Source organism: Cyprinus carpio, chromosome A19 (genome assembly GCF_018340385.1).
Source record: "Cyprinus carpio isolate SPL01 chromosome A19, ASM1834038v1, whole genome shotgun sequence".
Classification (NCBI taxonomy): Eukaryota; Metazoa; Chordata; class Actinopteri; order Cypriniformes; family Cyprinidae; genus Cyprinus; species Cyprinus carpio.
This window is the reverse complement of record NC_056590.1, coordinates 10,184,024-10,206,772: the sequence shown is the minus strand read 5'-3', so window position 1 is coordinate 10,206,772 and position 22,749 is coordinate 10,184,024. Positions and strand designations below refer to the sequence as shown.

The 22,749-nt window shown below is 35.8% G+C and overlaps 1 protein-coding gene across 1 annotated transcript; it reads right to left on the bottom strand.

Annotated features, from left to right (window-relative positions):
- Positions 1 to 8,509: 8,509 nt before the first annotated feature.
- Positions 8,510 to 21,300, bottom strand: LOC122148788 (H-2 class I histocompatibility antigen, Q9 alpha chain-like). Its single transcript, XM_042776320.1, is given in 9 exon segments — positions 8,510 to 9,208; positions 9,310 to 9,363; positions 9,609 to 9,626; positions 9,715 to 9,777; positions 9,780 to 9,821; positions 10,051 to 10,323; positions 11,417 to 11,698; positions 16,695 to 16,952; positions 21,037 to 21,300. Coding segments are annotated over 8 exon segments (1,035 nt in total). The 5' UTR covers positions 21,086 to 21,300; the 3' UTR covers positions 8,510 to 9,208; positions 9,310 to 9,313.
- Positions 21,301 to 22,749: the final 1,449 nt, after the last annotated feature.

The following is a 22,749-nucleotide window of genomic DNA, read 5'->3' as shown; positions in this document are numbered from 1 at the left end:
GACTAAAACACGTGTGTTGGAGTTATTTTAGTGGTTTTAATGTATATTCTTAGCGGTTCAAAAGATTATGCTGTTTAATCTGCGCCAAACCACGACCAAGTATTTTCAAACTTGGCTAGATAGAAATGATGAATGTTTTTCCAATTAAACAATGGATAGTGGTATATCAAAGACCAAAGAAAACATCCTCCCTACATTATTCTGTACCTCTGTGTGGAAATTCAAGATAAAAGGCCGTGCATTTTCTGGAATGTGTGCACACCTGAGGAAAACAGAGACAGAGTGTCATTCGTTAATGGTTTCCCTTGTTTGCTGCAGCAAGTTGAGACACTTACAGTATTATATGGTACTCAAAGTCATTTCAAAATGTAATTGGAATGCAAATTTTCACAAAATCTTAATTAAGATTTCTATGAAACAAAGTAAAGTAAAAAGTTGATTATCAAAGAAACACCTTTTGTTGTTTTCTGGTAAAAATATTTCAACTGCTCACAAACTAAACACTGTTTGTACTGTTCATAACCATAATTTAAGTACACCTTTCAAACTGTCATCTCCTGTGAATCGTGCTGAAGCTCCAGGAGTGTCCACCTGGAGATTGAGCTTTAATGTAACTGCTTTCTAAGCCATCAGAAAAACATACATACACTGCAATTATTTTCTCTTCATAACGGTTGCATCAGATGATAATTTCTGATCAAATTTAAGTAAAACTTTTACTCTGATTGCGTGTCAATGAAGTTGCCTTAAAAACCAATGATTAAACAAAAAAATATATTGACCCCAAAAAAGGGTTTGGGGTCTCTTAATTTTACAAGCATTTATAACATGATCTTCCTTACTGAAGTAAACACTGAAGGAAAGTTCTAGGGCTCCTATAGATCCTAATCATATAATCTCTACAGAGTGCTAGAGAATTAGAAACGATAATTCATCTGCAGATTATTATCAACAAAGTTAATTTAAAGGCATAATAAAGTGATATACAGGTGCTGGTCATATAATTAGAATATCATCAAAGAGTTGATTTATTTCACTAATTCCATTCAAAAAGTGAAACTTGTATATTATATTTATTCATTACACACCGACTGATATATTTCAAATGTTTATTTCTTTTAATTTTGATGTTTATAACTGACAACTAAGGAAATCCCACAAAATTCAGTATTTCAGAAAATTAGAATATTGTGAAAAGGTTCAATATTTGAAGACAACTGGTGCCACACTCTAATCAGCTAATTAACTCAAAACACCTGCAAAGCCTTTAAATGGTCTCTCAGTCTAGTTCTGTAGGCTACACAATCATGGGGAAGACTGCTGACTTGACAGTTGTCCAAAAGACGACCATTGACACCTTGCACAAGAAGGGCAAGACACAAAAGGTCATTGCAAAAGAGGCTGGCTGTTCACAGAGCTCTGTGTCCAAGCACATTAATAGAGAGGCGAAGGGAAGGAAAAGATGTGATAGAAAAAAGTGTACAAGCAATAGGGATAACCGGACCCTGGAGAGGATTGTGAAACAAAACCCATTCAAAAATGTGTGGGAGATTCACAAAGTGTGGACTGCAGCTGGAGTCAGTGCTTCAAGAACCACTACACAAAGACATATGCAAGACACGGGTTTCAGCTGTCGCATTCCTTGTGTCAAGCCACTCTTGAACAACAGACAGCATCAGAAGCGTCTCGCTTCAAAAGGGCTGGACTGCTGCTGAGTGGTCCAAAGTTATGTGCTCTGATGAAAGTAAATTTTGCATTTCCTTTGGATATCAGAGTCCCAGAGTCTGGAGGAAGAGAGGAGAGGCACACAATCCACATTTCTTGAGGTCCAGTGTAAAGTTTCCACAGTCAATATGATGGTTTTGGGGTGCCATGTCATCTGCTGGTGTTGGTTCCACTGTGTTTTTCTGAGGTCCAAGGTCAACACAGCCGTATACCAGGAAGTTTTAGAGCACTTCATGCTTCCTGCTGCTGACCAACTTTATGGAGATGCAGATTTCATTTTCCAACACATTTTCCAACCTGCACACAGTGCCAAAGCTACCAGAACCTGGTTTAAGGACCATGGTATCCCTGTTCTTAATTGGCCAGCAAACTCGCCTGACCTTAACCACATAAAAAATCTATGGGGTATTGCGAAGAGGAAGATGAGATATGCCAGACCTAAGAATGCAGAAGAGCTGAAGGCCACTATCAGAGCAACCTGGGCTCTCATAACACCTGAGCAGTGCCACAGACTGATCGACTTCATGCCAAGCCGCATTACTGCAGTAATTCAGGCAAAAGGAGCCCCAACTAAGTATTGAGTGCTGTACATGCTCATACTTTTCATTTTTATACTTTTTAGTTGGCCAAGATTTCTAAAAATCCTTTCTTTGTATTGGTCTTAAGTTATATTCTAAATTTTCTGAGATACTGAATTGGGGATTTTCCTTAGTTGTCAGTTATAATCATCAAAATTAAAAGAAATAAACATTTGAAATATATCAGTGTGTGTGTAATGAATAAATATAATATACAAGTTTCACTTTTTGAATGGAATTAGTGAAATAAATCAACTTTATGATGATATTCTAATTATATGACCAGCACCTGTATATGCAAGCAGGGCTGCTGCAGGATTTTTAAGCTCAAATTTAAGACTTTTTAAGACCTTTTTTAAGGCCTGCACAAATAAAATTATTACCATATGAGCAGGGTAGGGCAGTGTCTATGGTAAACTATTCAACTGTAAAATGACTGTAAAAAGCATGATTTATGGTTCAGATACAAGTTTTCACAAAACCAAAAAGTTTTATAAAATGATAGTTCACATTTCAGCCTTTAAACCACTTTTAAGAAAATGGATGAGTCAAAAGTATTATTATATTAATTTAAACAATTATCAAATTATTATATTAATTAAATAACATATAAACATTATACTGTTTAGATTTTTATAACAAATTATCTTCTTATCGACCCACCAGTTCACATTTAAAGCTCTGTGTGTTTGCATTTGAGTTGATTTTCACATTAGTCTGAACAAAAAAACAACCCAATGTTCCTGCAATACCGGAGGCTGCAGCTCTAGGGCAGCATTTCTAGAACCTGATTCAAACATCAAACAAACAGATGCAAAGACTACATCTATGGAAACTATTAACTTTTTATCTTTCCATCTTATTTTTTAATGTAAGAGCTAGCGTGAACTTGAGTGTTCGAGGGGGTGTCAGCAATCTCCATTCAGCCTATTTAGCTGTGCAAAACCGTTCATTGTGCTGCTAGATGTTGTAAATTAGTATTTGTATTCAAATTATTTTACATTTATTAAAGTACTAATAATCACACTAATTTGTACAGCTATTGTTTTACCATTTACTGCACTTTAAGACGTGAAGTGCTGTGCTGGCGCTAATGAACTGAAGTCTTGCACAGACACAAGTCTTTCTTTCCAAGAAAACTGAATTTAAAACCAGAATATATATAGAATATATTGACATAAATTAGGTTAAATATTCAGGAAGGTGTGCCAATGGGTATGTTTAGGGTTAGGAGTTGGTTAGGACAATAATGAAGTGGTATAAAATTAAACAAATACATTAATTCCTTAATAATAATAATATACAGAATTTAATAGCAAGTACTATTAAATGAACCGCTTATGCATACAGTGCCTATAGAAAGCCTTCATACACCTTCATTTTTTCACATTTTGTTATGTTGGGTAATTATGTTAAACTGCTTTAAATATTTATTTTCACATAAATCTACACCCCACTTACCGTAATGACAAAGCAAAAACCAGATTTAGCACTACTTTGCAAATTTATTAAAAAGGAAACACTGAAAAAAATTACATTGCACAAGTTTTCATACCCTTTGCTTTGACACTTGAAATTTAGATCAGGAGCATTCCAGTTTCACTGAGATCTTTGAGATGTTTCTATACTCAGACTGGAGTTAACCTGTGGCAAATTCAGTTGATTGGACATGATTTGGAAAGGCACACACACCTGTCTATATAAAGTTTAACAGCTGAAATGGATGTCAGAGCAAAAACTAAGACATGAGGTCAGAGGAATGGTCCTGCAGAGCTGAGAGACAGGATTGTGTTGAGACAGATCTGGGGAAGAATACAAATAAATTCTGCTGTGTTGAAGGTTCACAGGAGCATTTTGCCTCCATAATCCTTAATGAATGACGTTTGAAACAATCAGGACTCTTCCTACAGTAGATCTAGCCTCCTGGCCAATCGAAGGAGAAGGGTGAAGGGTCTTGGTGAGAGAGGTGACCAAGACAGTGATGGACACTCTGGTTGAGCTCCATGATCTTATATGGAGATGGGAGAAACTCACAGAAGGACAAACATCACTGCGACACTCCACCACTCTGGGCTTGATGGCAAAGTGACCAAACTCAAGCTTCTCCTCAGTAAAGATACATGTGATGTGATGTGATGTGATGTGATGTGATGTGATGTGATGTGAGATATGATATGATATGATATGATATGATATGATTGATGTGACGTGACGTGACGTGACGTGACGTGACGTGACGTGACGTGACGTGACGTGACGTGACGTGACGTGACGTGACGTGACGTGACGTGACGTGACGTGACGTGACGTGATGTGATGTGACGTGACGTGACGTGACGTGACGTACAGCCAAGTATGGTGACCCATACTCAGAATTTGTGCTCTGCATTTAACCCATCCAAAGTGCTGTGGCGCCCGAGGAGCAGTTGGGAGTTCGGTGCCTTGCTCAAAGATCGGTTTCCCCGGATCGGTTTCCCCGGTAACAGCAGAACACAAAGCAGCGCAGCACCGGACTTTGAATATTTATTTAATAAAATTATAGCCTTTTGAAGTTTAATCGTCACATTAAGCTGTATCGCAATTCTGGTCTGTACCCAAATTTAAGACCTCCTGAAATCATAATTAAGACTTTCTTGTACAATTTAAGACTTTTATGACCTTAAATTTGATACAAGTAAATTTAAGACATTTTAAGACTTTTTACAATGAATCGCTGCCTTAATCAGACTTTTGATGACTGCAGCACCACACAGCAAGTTCTCAATAAAGATTCCTGCTGAAGATACACAAGAGTCTCCTGGTCTTCACACAGTTCTGAACATTTGAATCACTAGCAGTAGCAATGTCACAGTCTTGTGACCTTTCCATTTTTTTCTTTTTCTCCCAAATACTGCTTTCTGCAATTCAACTTTGTTGCTAAGGGGTTAGGGTTATGATTTCGCCAGATCTTGGTCATCCAATGCGTTATAGGGTCCTATATAAGGTCCTGGAACTGCATCCTCTCTGGTACAACTACTCGCTCAAATGACTATTTATTTAGTCGCCATGTTTTTTAGTACAGAGATCAGAATTTTTAGTAACATTTTGTGGTGAAGTGTAAATTATGCAGATCTAACGAACTAAAACTAAAGCTAAATTACATAAATGAAGTGGATATCAAGACCTCTTTCAAATGACTTGGTTTGTGAGATTGAAGGATTTTTTTTTTAATCTGCAAATGTTTGATGATGTAACTCTTGTTGATTGACATTATTAATAATTGATTTTAACTACTTCTAACCTTTTTGTACAAATCCTTCAGTTTTTGTTAGATTAGGTTTTGCTGTACAGTATTTTTGTATTTTGGTGATTTTAGTGTATGTTCTAAGAGGTTACAATACCTTTAAATAAAAACATGTAACACCGCAAAAGAGTGTTACATTCAATTGGCACAAAGACATGCTGCATCCCAATTTGCCTACTTATACTATGCCCTAAAAGTATGTACTCTTTTTGTGAAGAATATGTAGAAGAATAGTAGGCAAGCTTTGGGACATACTACATACTAACATTAAATTAATATTTTTTCATCAGGTTAGACTAGACCATGGCTCACTAGGCCTCCGGCCTCTGCTCACTCAAGCCGGCCACGGCGTGTGACGCTGTTTCTTTGAGAAAGTGAAACTACTATGTTTGGCCTTCCAAAAGAAGACACGACTAAAAATCATGTTTATATCACGTTTATAATGGGTTTTATGTTTATGTCTCGTCGCTCCAGCCGGACAGGGCATCACAATATGTTAAGGGGTGTAACATTTCCGTCACACACTTGAGGCATTCGGCCAATCACAACGCACTGAATAGCTGACCAATCAGAGCATAGCTCGCTTTTCATAACAATGAGCCTTGTGAAAATCGATGCTTTTTAGAAGGCGGGGCATAGAGGAGAAACAATAAAGTACAGTATGTGGAAAATAATATGTTTAACCTTAAACTGCAAAAACACATTTCATTACACCAAATACACAAAATAATGTTCTTTTTATCAGCATCATATGACCCCTTTAACATTTCAACAATATGAAATTCTTTGTTCAGACAACTGTGTTTGACTAGTTGGGGCAACATTTGGGGTAATTTTGTTGGTCTGACATGGATTTTTATGTAGTTTCAAGAAAATAGCATGTTTTAGTATTTGAGACTCAAAGGGTTTCGTAAACTGTAAATTGATGAGTTGGTTTTATTTGGTTGAGTAAGAGGGAGAAGAAAAGGTAGGGGAGAGGAGTAAGAATGGTGTGCTGGACTGTGCATTTTTATGTTTGTTGGTTTTTTTCCCCGTACATATGTGAAACCTATGAAAATTTATTTCTGCCATGGAATATAAAGGGTAAAGGGTAATTGTTATTTTTTTTTACCTCACAGGTTCAGACTTTTTTTTCTTGCGATTGTGAATTTATCTTAAGTCTAAATTGTAAAATCTAAACTCGCAATTCCAAGAACAGAAGTCCAAATTGTGAGATAAAAAGGTCAGAAGTGCCATTTTTACTTTTTTATTCTGTGAAGGAAACAAGGTTGCATAGTAACCAAAAGCCATGTATGTTGTAATTTTTGTTGATATCTGGCATCAGCTAGCATGGGGTCACCATCCACATCCAACCCCCATCCACTGGAGAGCAATTTCAAATTGAATTTCTGCATAGAGGACCCTATTTTTTTTCTATTGTAAATCCTATAAGATCATCGCTGGTCGAACTGTGTGACATGGATCTAATAAACCTGGGTACGACATGCATGTAGACTGTACGATGATGATACCTATTGACTTATAAGCTATGACGCACGTTTCTATAGAAGAATAAAATGTCATTCCCATGCACTAGTGGTAAACAAAAAGAGCATAATGAATCACACTTTGACAGTGGTAGTTTTTATGTGTGCTGAAAAAAGTTGAAGCGGTGAAAGAGGAAGGAATAAGAGCTTGAGGTAAGCAGTTTTATGTTTTTGCGCCATGTCACGTTTTTATTGGTCAGTAAACATGGGTCTTAACTGCAAACACACTGTGCGATGATCATGCTCTTATTTACATGAACTAAGATTAATAAATGCTGTGCAAGTATTGTAAATGTTAACTAATACAGTTAACTAATGTTAACAAGGTATAACACGAGTAAGGTATACAAATATATAATATAATTTCATTATTTTGGTATTTGACAGTTCGAAATAGAGACCAAACTTATTGCTGTAGTTAAAGGCATTTTTAGGTATTAACAGTCTGAATGTGACAGTGATATGGATAGTGTCCTTAAAAGAGACTCAGATGTGTGATTTAGGTCCATGAACATACACAAAACTAGACACCATTACAATTATGGAAGCTCAGTTACCTTGGAACAACATGAATATTATGTCCTTTTTAAGTTAAATCCTTAAATCAAGCATTATTAAAAAGTTTACTCTTATCTACATTTTTGTTTCACTTTAACAAAAAATTGATCTAATATGAAAATTTGTAAATGTAGAATGTGCCATACTTGTCCAATATTACTGAAGGCCTTTAGTTGCTTTAGGTAGAACTGAGTGTATCAAATCATTTGCTATATTTGGTAACTAGAGAAAAACAGCTGATGGAAAGTGTGAGCAGGAATGTTTGGGGGATTATCAGTGAATTAGTGGTTTTAATAAAAGTACTATGAATTTGACAATGGCAAGTCACTAAATAAAGCTAGATAAATTGATATAAATTACTATACATTAATTTATTTAATCTACAACAGCAAACAGCTATGGGTTTTTGTTTTCAAGTAAAAATAAAACTTGCTGTAATTTTTTTTAAAGGCCATATCAGTAAATGGAGATTGTCATCTATCATTTTCTTTGGAATATACTTTAACAAAAGAGTGACCCTTAAGAGCTCTTTAAAGTGTTAAATTATATTTTTCATACATCTGATCAGCTCAACACTCTTCCGTCTTGTGTTCATTGTGAATATACATTTCATCAACAAAATTTCTACAAATTCTGCTGCATGCCTGCAGTGGTGAATATAGTCATTTTGATTCCGAATAATGTTTCATATCAACTTTGGGAAGGAATCATGTATTTTAACATCATAGATCCAGGATTCTAGAATATTCTGTTGAATTCGAAGCAAAAGTTAATTAATAGATTCTGATGAAATATGAATACTGTTTTGACAACAGACAGATAGACATTCACCACCTGCCCCTTTTTTGTAAAGTTTGTTTATTTTTAAAGAATCAAAATAAGATTACAATGTTTTAAAGGCAATCAATATAAAAAATATTTACATAATTTAGATTAAGTAACCTTAAATCAAGGAAAATATCTATAGTTTACTGTACTGTACAGAAGTATTTTAAGTTTGCAGGAGATAGTTTTTCCATGACTTGTTAGCCTTCCCCTGATTTATTTAATATTTTATTTCCTACAGAAATAGTCTCGCTAGAAACATCTCATACACACAAGAGATGACTGCTATACTATACTATGACTGACTGTACACACATTCAAAAGTGTCTCCTTTTTTCACAATCAATACTGATATCACAAATCCTACAAATTAATCAAACTTGCAAATCAAGTATTTGTATTCTTGGCTTTCTCTGGTTTTGTCACCAAAGAGAAATATATACATTTTACAATTAGGTTCTGAGATCAACATGTCATCCTAAAATGAACAAGTTCATCCAGTTAAAGAAAAACAAAAGATGAACATAAAGTGTGATGAAACAAAAACTTTTGCAGATGTGATTAATATGGAACCATGATATAAACCAATCCTGTCACTGAAATCTATGATCCTGTGTGTGTGTGAGAGAGAGAAAGTGTGTGTTTGTGTGTTATAAACAAGCAGGATGAGCTCATTTTTACTTCATCTCTTGCACTCATCTGGTCAACATCTCCTAAAATGCCAAAAACATATTATATTTAATTGATTTCACATGACTGAAACAGTTGCAATAATGAATAATAATAATAATAATAATAACTATAATACACTTACATCTTCATGTTTTTGTATCTGAACGAGCTGAGCTGTTTGAACCATCATCAGAGGCTACAACAGAAAACACAAATTACAATATCATGACAGTACAGCTACATCACACAGCTGCACAATTTCTTTTTTATTAGATATATCTAAAGAAAAATATTGTGGAACTATGCATATATTTCAACTTACTCTTTGATTTTATATTACCAAAAACTTGTGAAAAATAAAATAAACATTACTATTAACCATATCATGATTGACAGAGCCCATTTGTTAAACATATCAGATGGAGAACATGAAAGACTTACCATTGACAGGTTTAAAGCCTAAAAAAACAGAAATCCACAAAGATGAAATATTAGCACACAAATGTGTAAAACATACAGTGTAGTCAATAGTCTGAGTTTCTCTCACCTTTCTTTCTCTGATAGATCTTATATCCAGCAACAGCAGTGACAATCAACAGGAGGACACCACAACAGCACCAAGAATGATGCCGATGGGGACAGAAGCTGAAGAATCTGATCAAATGAAAACATCAGCTTATTAAAGACTCTGATAATCTTAGAAACTGGTAAAGGTTTCAGATTTCAGCAGATACAAAAACAGCATCTATGATTGTGATATCTGCAGTACATTAGTGCAGACTAATCAGAGACTGACAATAGCAAATGATTTCCATTAACATTTTTAAGGTTCAAGATCTACTCAAGACAATCACGCTTACAATAGTGAATCCGTGAATCTTACCATCTGTCAGAATGCTTCTGATGGTTTCGGCCTGATGCTCCACCACACAGCTGAACTGGTTATTCTTCAGCTCATCAGGTGAAACTCTGATGGTGCTCGTCCTCTGAAAGGTCCCGTCCTCATTGGGAAGAAGCTCACCAAGATACACATCCTCATGATGCTCTTGTCCATTTTTCTGCCAGGAGATTGTTACTCCACTGGGGAAAAAACCTGTGGCATGACATTTGACTGAAGACGAGGAAGACTTCTGCAGCAGAGACACCTGAGGAGAGACTGAGAGAGAGAGAGAGAGAGAGGGAGAGAGAGAGAGAGAGAGAGAGAGAGAGGGAGAGAGAGAGAGAGAGAAAGAGAGAGAGAGATTTATGTGTGTGTGTGTGTGGGGGGGGGGGGTTTAGTTAGAGACAGAGAGAGAGAGAGATTAAGATAAACAAAAAAACAGTGAAATTAAAAGAGAAAATTAGCCACAGTCTGCAACATTCAAATAAAAGAAAGCAAATCTATAAGGTTGCTATATATTTCTTCTCATTATCTGTTGTTGTAGTCCTGAGATCACATCCAGAGCTTTCATCAGCTAAATAATCAGTTATTAATCAGTTTGATGACTCAATCAGACTGAAAAGCTTTGATGTAAACACCTCAATCGATCCGACTGAGATTGATCTGAAGGAAATTTCAATCAGAATAAAAGAAGAAGTGGTGTAGACCTAAAACAATGTGATCAACAGAATAAAAATTAAGCATCTTCTCAGAATCAAATAAACCTTGTGAACATGTGTGTCATGAAGTGTATGTCTATCAGAGCCCTTTATAGATCTATTTACATATGTTTTACTTCTTATGAATGTGCAAGTTTATTTATGTCTTACAAACTGGTCAGTGAAGGAGACTGAATATTTAATAAATATTTACTAAAAAAACAGCTCTGACATATTTGTTAGCTTTCCTTTTATGTATGTCATCAAGGCAAAAATGACAATTATAATCCTGTAGCTCCAGTGACATTCTAGCATTTCTTTCTCCAGTTCTGATGCACTGCGCATGAGCTGAGCTGACGTTTTGTTTGGATACATAGATGAACATTTAAATGAAAATGTCAATTGGACTGCAATTACTATATGATAAAAATCCCTCACAAATACCAGCTATGCATGTTAATATACAACAACAAACAACAACATATGTATAATTATATCTTAAATATCAAAATGTGATCCGAACAACCTCTTGACGTCCTGCATGCATTTATATCATGTTTTAGTTTTTAAGCAAGGGAATGCAGACCTGTTTTATTTCCTGGTGAAAAGGTAAATGCTGTAACGATGAGTGCTCACTATGCAGTGATTATCAAAGCAACTGATATTCCTACCTTTTCTCTCCAGAGTGTCCTTCCCATATGCCACATACTTCTGCACCCACTCAATGCATGTGTTCTCCAGATAAGCTTTCCAGTATTCTGCTAACTGTCTTTCTTTAGTCTCCCATCTGTTCTTGGTAAGGACAGCTTGAGGATTAGCAGCAGTCCAGGTGAGGGTGCTCTTATCCAGACTGAGGAAGTCCTCTCCATCATAACCATACTGATAGTATCCTCGTTTGGTGCCATCATCATCCAGCTCACAGCCGTACATCAGCTGCCATGAGTGAACTCCTGAGAAGAGAGAAACATCATGATAAATCACACTCACCATTCTTCATTTCTTCTAATATAACCTTAAGACTTGATGATTGAGCAGAATTTACACAAAACCAAACATCCACATAAAGATGAGAGCAATTATAATTAGCTTATGGACCGGTTGGTACTAAAATATACCAGCATTCAGAAGAAGTGAATAGATGAACATGATTACATATAATGTGCATGTATGCAGAGTTCACAGCATTAAAATATTTGACAGCGTAAGGTTATTCAGTTGAAGGTGAAAGTAAGACTCAACATGGGCTGTTTTTTGCATAAACAGTGTTCAGTGCTGCTGCTGATTAAACATATGAGCATAAGAAACATGTTTGAGAGAACATGGTTACAGATGTTATACTAAAAGAACACAGATCAAAGTTTGTTTCTAAATGTGTGCTAGGGTCGCACTTAGGAATTATGTCTGATGTCTAATATCTTTACAGCAACACATGTCAATACAATGATCGTGGTATTCATTTAATTATTTTTGTTTATTTCTGTTGATCTGTAAATAACTCCAGTGTAGAGGAGAGAACGGAGACAGTATTGCTTTATCTGAGTAATATGGAACACCACACAGAGACAGAGTGACGACGTGAAACGCTTAATATCATGAAGATCCTGTGATTCATAGAAAATGATTCTTTGAGAAATCAGCAGGACGTCCCGTCAGATCAATTAATCTCATCTAAAGCAGCTCTGCTCACACATTTCACTTTTTCTCATCTGCTCCTAAAGCAGAACCTGTTCATTTCTAACAAAAGAAGAACTAGATTAAAAAAAATTTTATGTTGCTTGAGAAAGCAGTTTAAAAAGTGTGAAGTTTGAAGTAGTTTTAAATTTTAATTGCTTTAAAAGTTTGAACACCTGAAATGTAACTTATTTCTATTTTCACTAAAATCAATGTAATTTATTTTTGTTCAATAATATTTTTTATTTTCTATTTTGAGATAATTTCATGGTACTAATTCATATTTATGCAATAATTATCTTTTTTTTTTACCATTGAAACAAAAACTATTTTTTTCTAATATTTATCTCATCTAAAGCATCTCTGTTCACACATTTCTCTTTTCCCCCTCTGTTTGTAAAGCAGAACCAGTTAATTTCTTACAAAATAAGAACTAGATTAAAAAAATTGTCAAGACAAACTTTATGTTGCAAAAAGCATGAAGTTTGAAGTAGATTTAAATTTGAATCTCTTGCTTGAAGTTTGAGCACCTGAAATGTAACGATTTTTATTTTCACTAAAATCAATGTAATATATTTTTGTTCAATAATATTTTTTTATTTTGTATTTTTTGAGATAATTTCACAGCACTAGTTAATATTTATGCTAGAATTGTGATATTTTTTTTCCCATTGAAACAAAAAAAATATAACATTTTTATATTTCTTTTTAATTAAGGCAATATTTTATGTTAAAATAGAGTGCTTTTAAAATCCAATATTTGAAGGCAGATTAATATCATCCGATCATATTCAAAATAGAAAAAGCATCTGCAACTCCATGTTTAGCTACTAAATTCTCATTAAAGCTCTATATAAAAAGGCTTACCAATTATCTAGTTGTTTTTAGACATAAATACTTATTTTATTAAGTTTCATTGAAGATTTTATTTCCATTGAAGGTTTATTATAGATTTAATAGTTGATAAATCTGGAGCAGCTGCAGCGAGAGACTAATGTGTGTGTGTGTGTGTGTGTGTGTGTGTGTGTGTGTGTGTGTGTGTGTGTGTTTATGTGTGTGTTTATGAGGACACAAATTTGTATAATGACATGGGTATGACATAGGTATAACCATAGATATGTATTCGTAGATGCCTCATTAGCAACTGTTTCTATGGACCACTATATGATCCATATTCAAAAGGTCAACGACGTCTTTCACCATAACAGTAACAAGTTACCAATGTATCAAAGCTCATAATATTGAGTTAATACATTCAAAAACACAAACCAACACATTCTCACCTGTGATAGTTTATCCCGTTTCTTTGAGAATTTAAATCCTGCCAGTTTTTACAACCATCCACTGTGTAGGATTGTGGCATCTTCGAATATTCATTGATTATTATGGTGAATGACGTCAAGTTGACCGTTAAAGATGGCGGACGCGTCTACGTGCTTGGTGCAGTCGAATGGGGCATCTACCTGTACATATTTATGGGTATATGAGCCCAGCCCACCATCTCCACACGGTACGGAGCATAAGTCTGAGCCCACCAATGACTGAGAGCCAGAGCGCAACCTGTCAGACCAGGTGCGAGAGCCGACGACAGTGCCCACCACGAGGGAGCAAGCCGTGGATGGTGTGAGTGTGGAGTGGAGCTCCGCCCCCTGCATCGCAACTGGGGGTTAGCAAAATATGGAGTGCCAAAAGGGCCAAAATGAGGAAGTAGATTTTATAGACTGGGACTCTGAAGTGGAGGATGACCTGCCCCCCTCTCCTCTCTCCATCTTCGCTGGTCCCATCCAGCCCTCCTTCATCTGTGGTTTCCTCGTCCAGCCCTGAGGATGTGTCCTCCTCTGGCCGCTCCTCCAAAATGCCCGCCCTCCCTCCCGCTCCTGCCTCCTCCACCACTGTCGTCTGGCAGCCCCTCTGCTCGCCCTCAGCCAACAATCATTGCAGTGTGAGCTCCACGGGACTGCCATCCTCCAGCATCAGTATGGCCGGAGTCTCCCTCACCTCCACCTTCAGCCTCTGAGGCCTGGACTCCACCTTGGCCCGTTGACCTGTCGGCTCCACTATGGTTCCTAGCTCCCTCCTCTCCACTGTGGCCCAGCAGTCCACAAGCTCTGCTTTGGCTCCCTCGTCCCTCCGGCTCCGCCTTGGTCTGGCGTCGACCATCCTATGCATCGGGACTCCACTCCTCTGGCTTCGCCTCGTCCCTCCGTCCCACTGGCTCCGTCAGGCTCCTTCATCCCCTCAGCTCCATCTCAGTCCTCTGTCCCTCTGGCTCCACCATGGCCTTCCGGATCCACATTTCCGCGTCGGTCGCCAGAGCCATCAGTTCCGCCTAGGACCTCCGGATCCTCCCCGCCACCCTGGCTCTTCGGCTCTCCATCTCCGCCTCGGGCTCCTCCTCCACCTGCTCCGCCGCCATTGGTCGGCCCCCTGGAGTTGGCAGCCATTCCTCCTCCATGGCTCCTCCCACCGTCGGCTCCACCTTGGGCTGTTATGGCTGTGGCCTGGGTCCTGCTGGGCTCCTCCTGCTCCAGGTCCCTCCTGTCTCCTCCTTGGCTCCTCCCTCCGTCGGCTCCTCCATTCCTCCATGGTCTCTGTCTTCTGTGGCTCTTTAGTGAGTGGTTTCTGTATGGTGGAGTCCGTCCTCCATCTGTTGTTTATACGGTGTTAGGATGCACGTTTCGGTATGTTGTTTTTATGTTGCATGGATGGACTCATTTAGTGTGTTTTTGCCCCTGTGACCCAGTTTCTGTCTCCCATGTTAGGTTTGATTAGTTCCCAGGTTTCTAGTTTCTTCCCCATGTGTTCCATGTCCTTGTTAATTTAGTCATTCCACTCACCTGTTTCCCCAATTATCCTGTCTTTAAAAGGTCCTAGTCTGTTCAGTCTGTGTTTGTCGGGTCTACAAGTTACATACGTGTGTCTTTCTCCTGTTTCCATGTTGGATTTACCCCTGTGTTGGATTAATAAAGTCTTATTTCGCTTATCCTCTGCTAAATGAACAGGCTGCTGCATGCAGTTTTTATTTATTTTTATTTTTTTCCGGAGAATCAGTTACCGTACTGGTTAAAATCCCCAGACTGTTTACTTAAGTATTAAATTAAGAAATTACATTAAAAGTAATCACTTTGGTAGTCTAAAATACTTTTCGGATGTAACTGTAATCTGATTACCCCTTATTTAAAATGTAATTATAACGAAATACAGTTACCCATATTTTGTATTTTAAATACATAATGCCGTTAAATGTATTTTGTTACTCCCCAGCCCTGAGCAGATGTCATGTGATTTTCATCTCGTCCAGTCAAACTGAAGCATGAGATGTTTCTGTGTTGTGTGTAATTCAGGTTTGTGTGACTCAGATCAGTAAAGTTTCTGACTGGCTGTTAAAGACACACATTATGATGAACATCCTCTTTGGTAGAAACAGCGCTGAAATAGTGTTACGTAGTACTACCAAAGACTACAGAATACCCAAGACATGTCACTCCTATAGTTCTGAATGGGGAAAAATGCAACGCTCAATCACAGGAAGCAATCACTAATCGGTAAAGTAAGCGCATCACTGCAGCTGCCGTTAGAAGTGTTCCGGTTGCTATTGAAACAGTCAGCAGTCTGAGACGTGCTCTTAGGACTGCACATGCGCACTGGCTGATCTAGCCTCAATAATAAGCTTTTTATAAAGCTATTTGAGCAAAATATACAACATTTATGACACAGTTGTTATCAGATTTCTTTGGTGATTTCAATCGCAAGCCTATGAGCAGTTTTGTAGAATTTGATGTTTCCTCATTCAAAGAGATAGGAGTTGCACTTGGATGCCCGAGAGCCATTTCAAAGATGGCCGCCAAGTGACAAGACTTGTCTTAAAGAGACTTAGATATTACTAGGATGTGTGTGACAATACGTGTGTTTGGGTATCTGTGTGTGTGGTCTGCTGTTTTACCACCTTTTTGCCAAAACTGAAACATACAATGTTTGAGTCACAAATACGATTAAATTATAAAAGTGTCCCAATGTGAAATACTACAAATATCCCTATACAATGAAAAAGACAAAACTGAACATTTCTGTCCTTAGTGGATATTAGTGTTTATTTAGCAAACACCTCTTTAATACACAGATAAAATAAAATAAAAGTAAAAGGTATTGTAAATGGTAGCTGTAATTATGTCATTAGTATGCAAAATATTCAAAACTAGGAGACCCCCCCCCCCCCCCCCACTGTCAAGTTAAACTAATGGGGCTTCTACTGTGTGTAGGTGTTTGTGACTAACTTACCTGACTGGTTGAAGTGTACCCTTATGTTCTGGATGTTGATTTTGAAGATCTGATGTGCTTTAATATCAATCTGAGCCTCTTTGTCCCAGTAATCTTCTCCCACATTCTGTCTGATCCACTCTGTCTTTGGCACAGCTTTCTTTGTGTTGCTGTCAAAGTACATAAACTGCTCATCATCAACCAGACCAACTGCAATGAACTCTGGGAAGTCATTGATTCCAGAAACACCAGTGTAGAAGTATCTCAGAGAGTGCGTTCCTGTGGACAGAGACACAAACAGAGAGAATTTAAATCATCATCTCAAATTAAAAATCACCACATAAAACCTGTTCAAAATCCACACTTTAAGAGTTACAGCAACACTGAAATTCACAATTAGGCTACATTAAAATAATTTTTTTTAAAAAGAAGAAAAAAGAAAAATGACACCCTGATATAGCCTACAAAAGGACTGTTTAATAATTATGTTCATTTTCCAGATCTTCCTTCCTAAGTTCCCTAAATTTACATTTGAGACCTTGTCAGTTATTATAAGGGTTGTAAATTAATTTTGTTCTGGTACTTCGTTACCTTACGTAATTAGAAATTTTGGGTATCTATACTTTACTGGAGTTATTATTTTTCAGCCTACTTTTTACTTCTACTCCTTACATTTTCACGCAATTATCTGTACTTTCTACTCCTTACATTTTAAAAATAGGTTCGTTATTTCATTCCACCTTGTTTTCATTCCGGCTTGTCATCATTTAAAAAAAAAAACCCTATCCAGATAAATCGCACCATCCGGATGAAGTGAATTTGATTGTGGTTGGATGAAAAGTATAAACATATACTATTCCGACACCCTATTGGTTTGTACGCGATCCATCGCACCTGCACATGACACAAATCACATCACACTCCAGCAAGGACATAGCCAGTGTTGGGTTCATCAAAAAATATATTTCTTAAAAGTTATTATTTCTCACTACAGGCTGATTTATCAAATGGGTGCTTTCTCTTCTCCCTCCGAAAATTAAGCTACTGTAGGTAGTTCGGTAGCGAGACGTTTGAATAAATTAGCGTTTGTGATTGACAATGTTGTGATAAGTAGGCTATACCAACTTTGTAACTCGTTACCACCCCCCCAACACTGGACATAGCAGACGTATGTAGCGAATACAGGAAGCTATCAATCAAGAAGGTATTAGGATTATGAGTTATTTTTAATTTTTATTTTTTGATTAATCACTCGGATTAATCATTCATTTTGACAGCACTAATGTTTATTGTATATAGACAACCATACAAGGGTAATTGTTACTAAGCCTGCCCTGGGTACACCAATTTTCTTGTCCATTGCCCTCGCAGATTCCTGCAGCTAAGCTTGGATGTACATTTACATTCCATTAAAGGTTACTGATGACATGACTCATGACATGATGACATGAAGTTTGACTTTTTGCACCATTACAATACTTATAGGCAACTAGTCATCATATCTCTAGTTCTTTAATGTATTTGCATTATACTAAAGTCAAGTCAAGTCAAGTCAAGTCACCTTTATTTATATAGTGCTTTAAACAAAAAAGATTGCGTCAAAGCAACTGAACAACATTAATTAGGAAAACAGTGTGTCAATAATGCAAGATGACAGTTAAAGGCACTAAAGTGCGTTCATTTTCAATGGGCATATATGCGGCTGAAACAGGTAGCCTAGTGCATCCCAAATTTTTCAAAATGAATATTTTAATATAACATTATAGTCATTATAGCCTATGGCCTTTAGAAAAAAATTTTTCTGAGGAGGTGGGGTAGTGCACAATAGGCCCCTGTGGCGCGACCTAAGCTTTTGTTCTTAATGGCATTTTTTTCCTTACATTACTTTTACTTTTTTACTTTAAGTAGTTTTGAAACCAGTACTTTTACTTTAGTAAAAAGCTTGAGTTCATACTTCAACTTCTACAGAAGTCTTTTTAAACTCTAGTATCTATACTTCTACTTGAGTAATGAATGTGAATACTTTTGACACCAGTGGTTATTATACTAAAAATATAGCAAGATGTGCTGTATTTTTAATTAAAACAATATTTACTCATAATCAGTCTTATTGGTCAAGTGTGCTTAAACACAGAAGTCATTTTGATTCCAGTTACTTCAAAAAAAAATATATATAACACAGGAAGACAGATAAAAAAGATGTGTATCTAGACACAGTAAAGTATGGATATGGGTTATTTACAGATATGAGATTTCAAGATCTCACTTCAGGCAAAGACAAATGTAAGAACAACAAATGTGATCCTGGACCACAAAACCAGTAAATTCTTTGAAATTGAGATTTATACAAGCTGAATAAATAAGCTTTCTATTGATATATGGTTTGTTAGGATCGATATTTGGAATCTGAGGGTACAAAAAATTCAAAATATTATGAAAAGCTCCTTTAAAGTTGTCCAAATGAAGTTCATAACAATGCATATTCCTAATCAAAAATTAAGTTTTGATATATTTACAGTAGAAAATTTACAAAATATCTTCATGGAACATGATCTTTACTTAATATCCTAATGATTTTTAGCATAAAAGAAAAATCATGTTTGGCTACAAATAAACCCCAGCGACTTAAGACTGCTTTTGTGCTCCAGGGTCACAAATATATTATTGAATATATTACTTGAAATATATCCAACAACTGAACAAAGAAAATAAAATGATACAATAATGATTTGTATTTGATTCATCTATTTAACATGAATGTTTATATTATTATTATTATAATTCATTAGTGCAACAGATTCAGCCATAAGAAAGGACTGAAATGTAATACATTTCTGGCATTTTAGGAGACCAGATTAGTGTGAAATATGAAGTATTAAAAAAATGGTGCTTATCCTGCTGTCCATCACTTTCTCTCTCACACACAGCATCATAGATTTCAGTGAAGAGATTGATCTATATGTCTGTTGTCTGATGGTTGTCTCCTTCTTCTCTTCCTGTCCTAACTTTTACTACTTTGAACAATGACTGAAGCCTTGTATAACAGGCACTTCTCGTGTTTATGGTCTTATGGTCAGTGTTGGGAAGTGACTAGTAACATGTAACAGAATTACATAATTTAATTACAAAATAAATATAATCGTAATCAGTTACAGTTACTGAGAAAAAATTTGTAATTATAAATTACAGTTTCTTATGAAAACGTTACCGATTACAAAGGGGATTACATCTATTTTTTTTTTTTTTTTACAGATTTAATTGAATCTGAATTACCTGAAATAAAATATGTGACCCTGGAGCACAAAACCAGTCTTATATCTGCCTGATATAAATGTTTGAATAACAGTTGAAAACATTATAAATATAGAAAAGTAATAAAAAAGTAAGCAAATGCAGCCCTAATTAGTTACATTACTTTAATAAAGTAGAATAAATTGAAATAGTTACACTACTTGTTATATTTTAGATAGGGTAAATTGTAATCTATAACCTATTACATTTCAAAAGTAAACTTCTCAACATTGGTTAAGATGAATCTCTTGATGTATTACTCAATTGTAAGTCGCTTTGGATAAAAAGCGCCTGCCATATGAATAAATGTCAATGTAAATGTTTCGTGGCATTGTATTGTCATCTAGTGGCCAAACACTGCAGTTAAAATTCCCAACAACCCTACGCTAAATAGTTTGTTTTCTTTCCAGTTGTTCTTTGGGTCTTCCATTTCCATTTAGATTTTTATTCTGCTGTAATGGACCTTTTTCCCAACACATGGTAAGACAAACAGAAAGCTATAAGGTTTATTCCTAGTTAATAGTCTCGTCATCGGTATCTAGGTAGAAAACTCTTCAGGTCAGAAATAAAACTGATCTTTAACAGAAAACTAGCATGCTCAAGAATATGTTTTACATTTTCAAACTCAAACCAATACATACATTTGTTAGCTACAATAGGCTATTTATGTATTTATTTATTTTATTACGCGCACATGTTTTGGAATACACCGCAGGTCCTATTCTCCCGTTTCTCAGCATAATTATTACTATTATTGAATATTGTTTATTATTAAGATATTATTATTGTTGCTGTTATTATTATGAGTAGTAGTATAAGTAAGTCAGTTTTGTGAGCAAAGAATAATATAAACAAAATATAACGTCGTAGACAAACATGAATTGGATACGTTTAAAATATGATCTTTAGGATTTTAAAACATTAAAATCTATGAAAAAGTATTAGTAACACGAATATTTGAATTTAAGTGGGCTGTTCATGTAGGTCTGTTTCAGCGTAACAGAATAACTCTTAAAAAACAATCATACAACAAATGTTAAACTATAGCTGGTAAATAAACTAATCTACTCACCAGCATAGGCCAGATGAGCTCCAAGGAGCAAAAGCAGTACATGCCGCATTATTTCTTTTGACTGACAAATAATTCCTTTCAGAAACTAAGTGTACCGGACTCCGCGGTTGTCGCCTGTGAGCTGGTGAGCTGTGACCACGGACTGTTGGCTAAACGTCTGATGCATATAGGACACAAAAGAGGAAACACTTCAGAAGTGTCGAAGTAGACATCGGATTGGTTGAATTATTTAGGATTTCCGTGAGACGAGTGTGTCGCGTTCTTTAATGTTATGCCTGGAAACATAAAAAGACTTTTTTTTTGTCGTGCGCGTGTAATCAAGCACTTACGGTACGGATGCTGAGCGCAGTCAAAATGCATGTAAAGAAGCTGTCATACACACGTTTCCTTTATACTTTAGCTTATTTTAACTAATTTTAATTTTTGAGTTTTCCAATACTTTAATTTTGTACATAAACGTTTATATTGTACATTAATTATTATAAATCGTTTATTAATGTTTATAAATGTTAATATTAATGATTTTCATTCATTGTTTTATTTCATGTTTGTGTGTGTATATGTGCATATATATATATATATATATATATATATTAACTCTAAAATAATAATTGTAAAATTCTACAATAATTGTGTGTGTGTGTGTGTGTGTGTGTGTAACAAAATGCGTCCTAGCAATTGCATTGTCCCATTTTCCAACACTCATAAAAAGTGTTCCTTTATAGGTTAGCTCATTCTTTCAAAGGATATGTATTCAATGTGACCCTGACTATCACTGTATTCATTTTCAAGCCATTTGTATAGATTTGGAGAAACCTAAAAGCAAAATCACAAACCATCAAACTCCTTTGTTGCACTTGGTTTATTTCCGTATATTTAAACACTCATAAAAAAATCCTTTATAGGTTAGCTCAGTGTTTCAATGGATATGTATTCAGAGTGACCCTGACTATCACTGTATTCATTTTTAAGGCATTTTACTGTATAGTTTTGGAGAAAACTAAAAGCAAAATCACCCCAAATAACAAAATGCATCCTAGCATTTGCACTGTGTTCCATTTTCCAACACTCATAAAAAGTGTTCCTTTATAGTGACCCTGACTATCACTGTATTCATTTTCAGGTCATTTTACTGTATAGTGTTGAAGAAAACTAAAAGCAAAAAATCACAAAACATCAAACTCCGTTGTTGCACGAGACGTTGAACGAAACGAACTGTGATTGGTTGTTTGACATGTCGGTCAAACGGCCTCATAGGCGGGCCTTAGCCAATGAAAGCTGCCATAGATTCTATGGCAAGCCGTTTTAACATTTAGAACTTTGTTTTGACTATCCATAAATATAATTTTGGATGGTCACAATTGTAATTCCAGATATCTATATTGCAATTATGACTCATCGTAATTGGAATTAAGATATCTACAATGTGATTATGACTACTCGTAATATGCATTGAAGATATCTACAAGGTCATTTCGACTAGTCATAATCTTCCATTGACTTCCAATGAAAAATATTTTCGTTTTACGACTAGTCGTAATTCCAATTCAAGATATCTTTAAATATGATTTGCCTAGTCAAAATACAATTTAAGATATCTTTAATTCCAAATTTTTAAAGATATTCAAAATACATTTGTTTTAGCATTTAAAACTTGTTTTATCCATAAATATAATTTTGGATAGTCACAACTGTAATTTGTATAGTCATAAT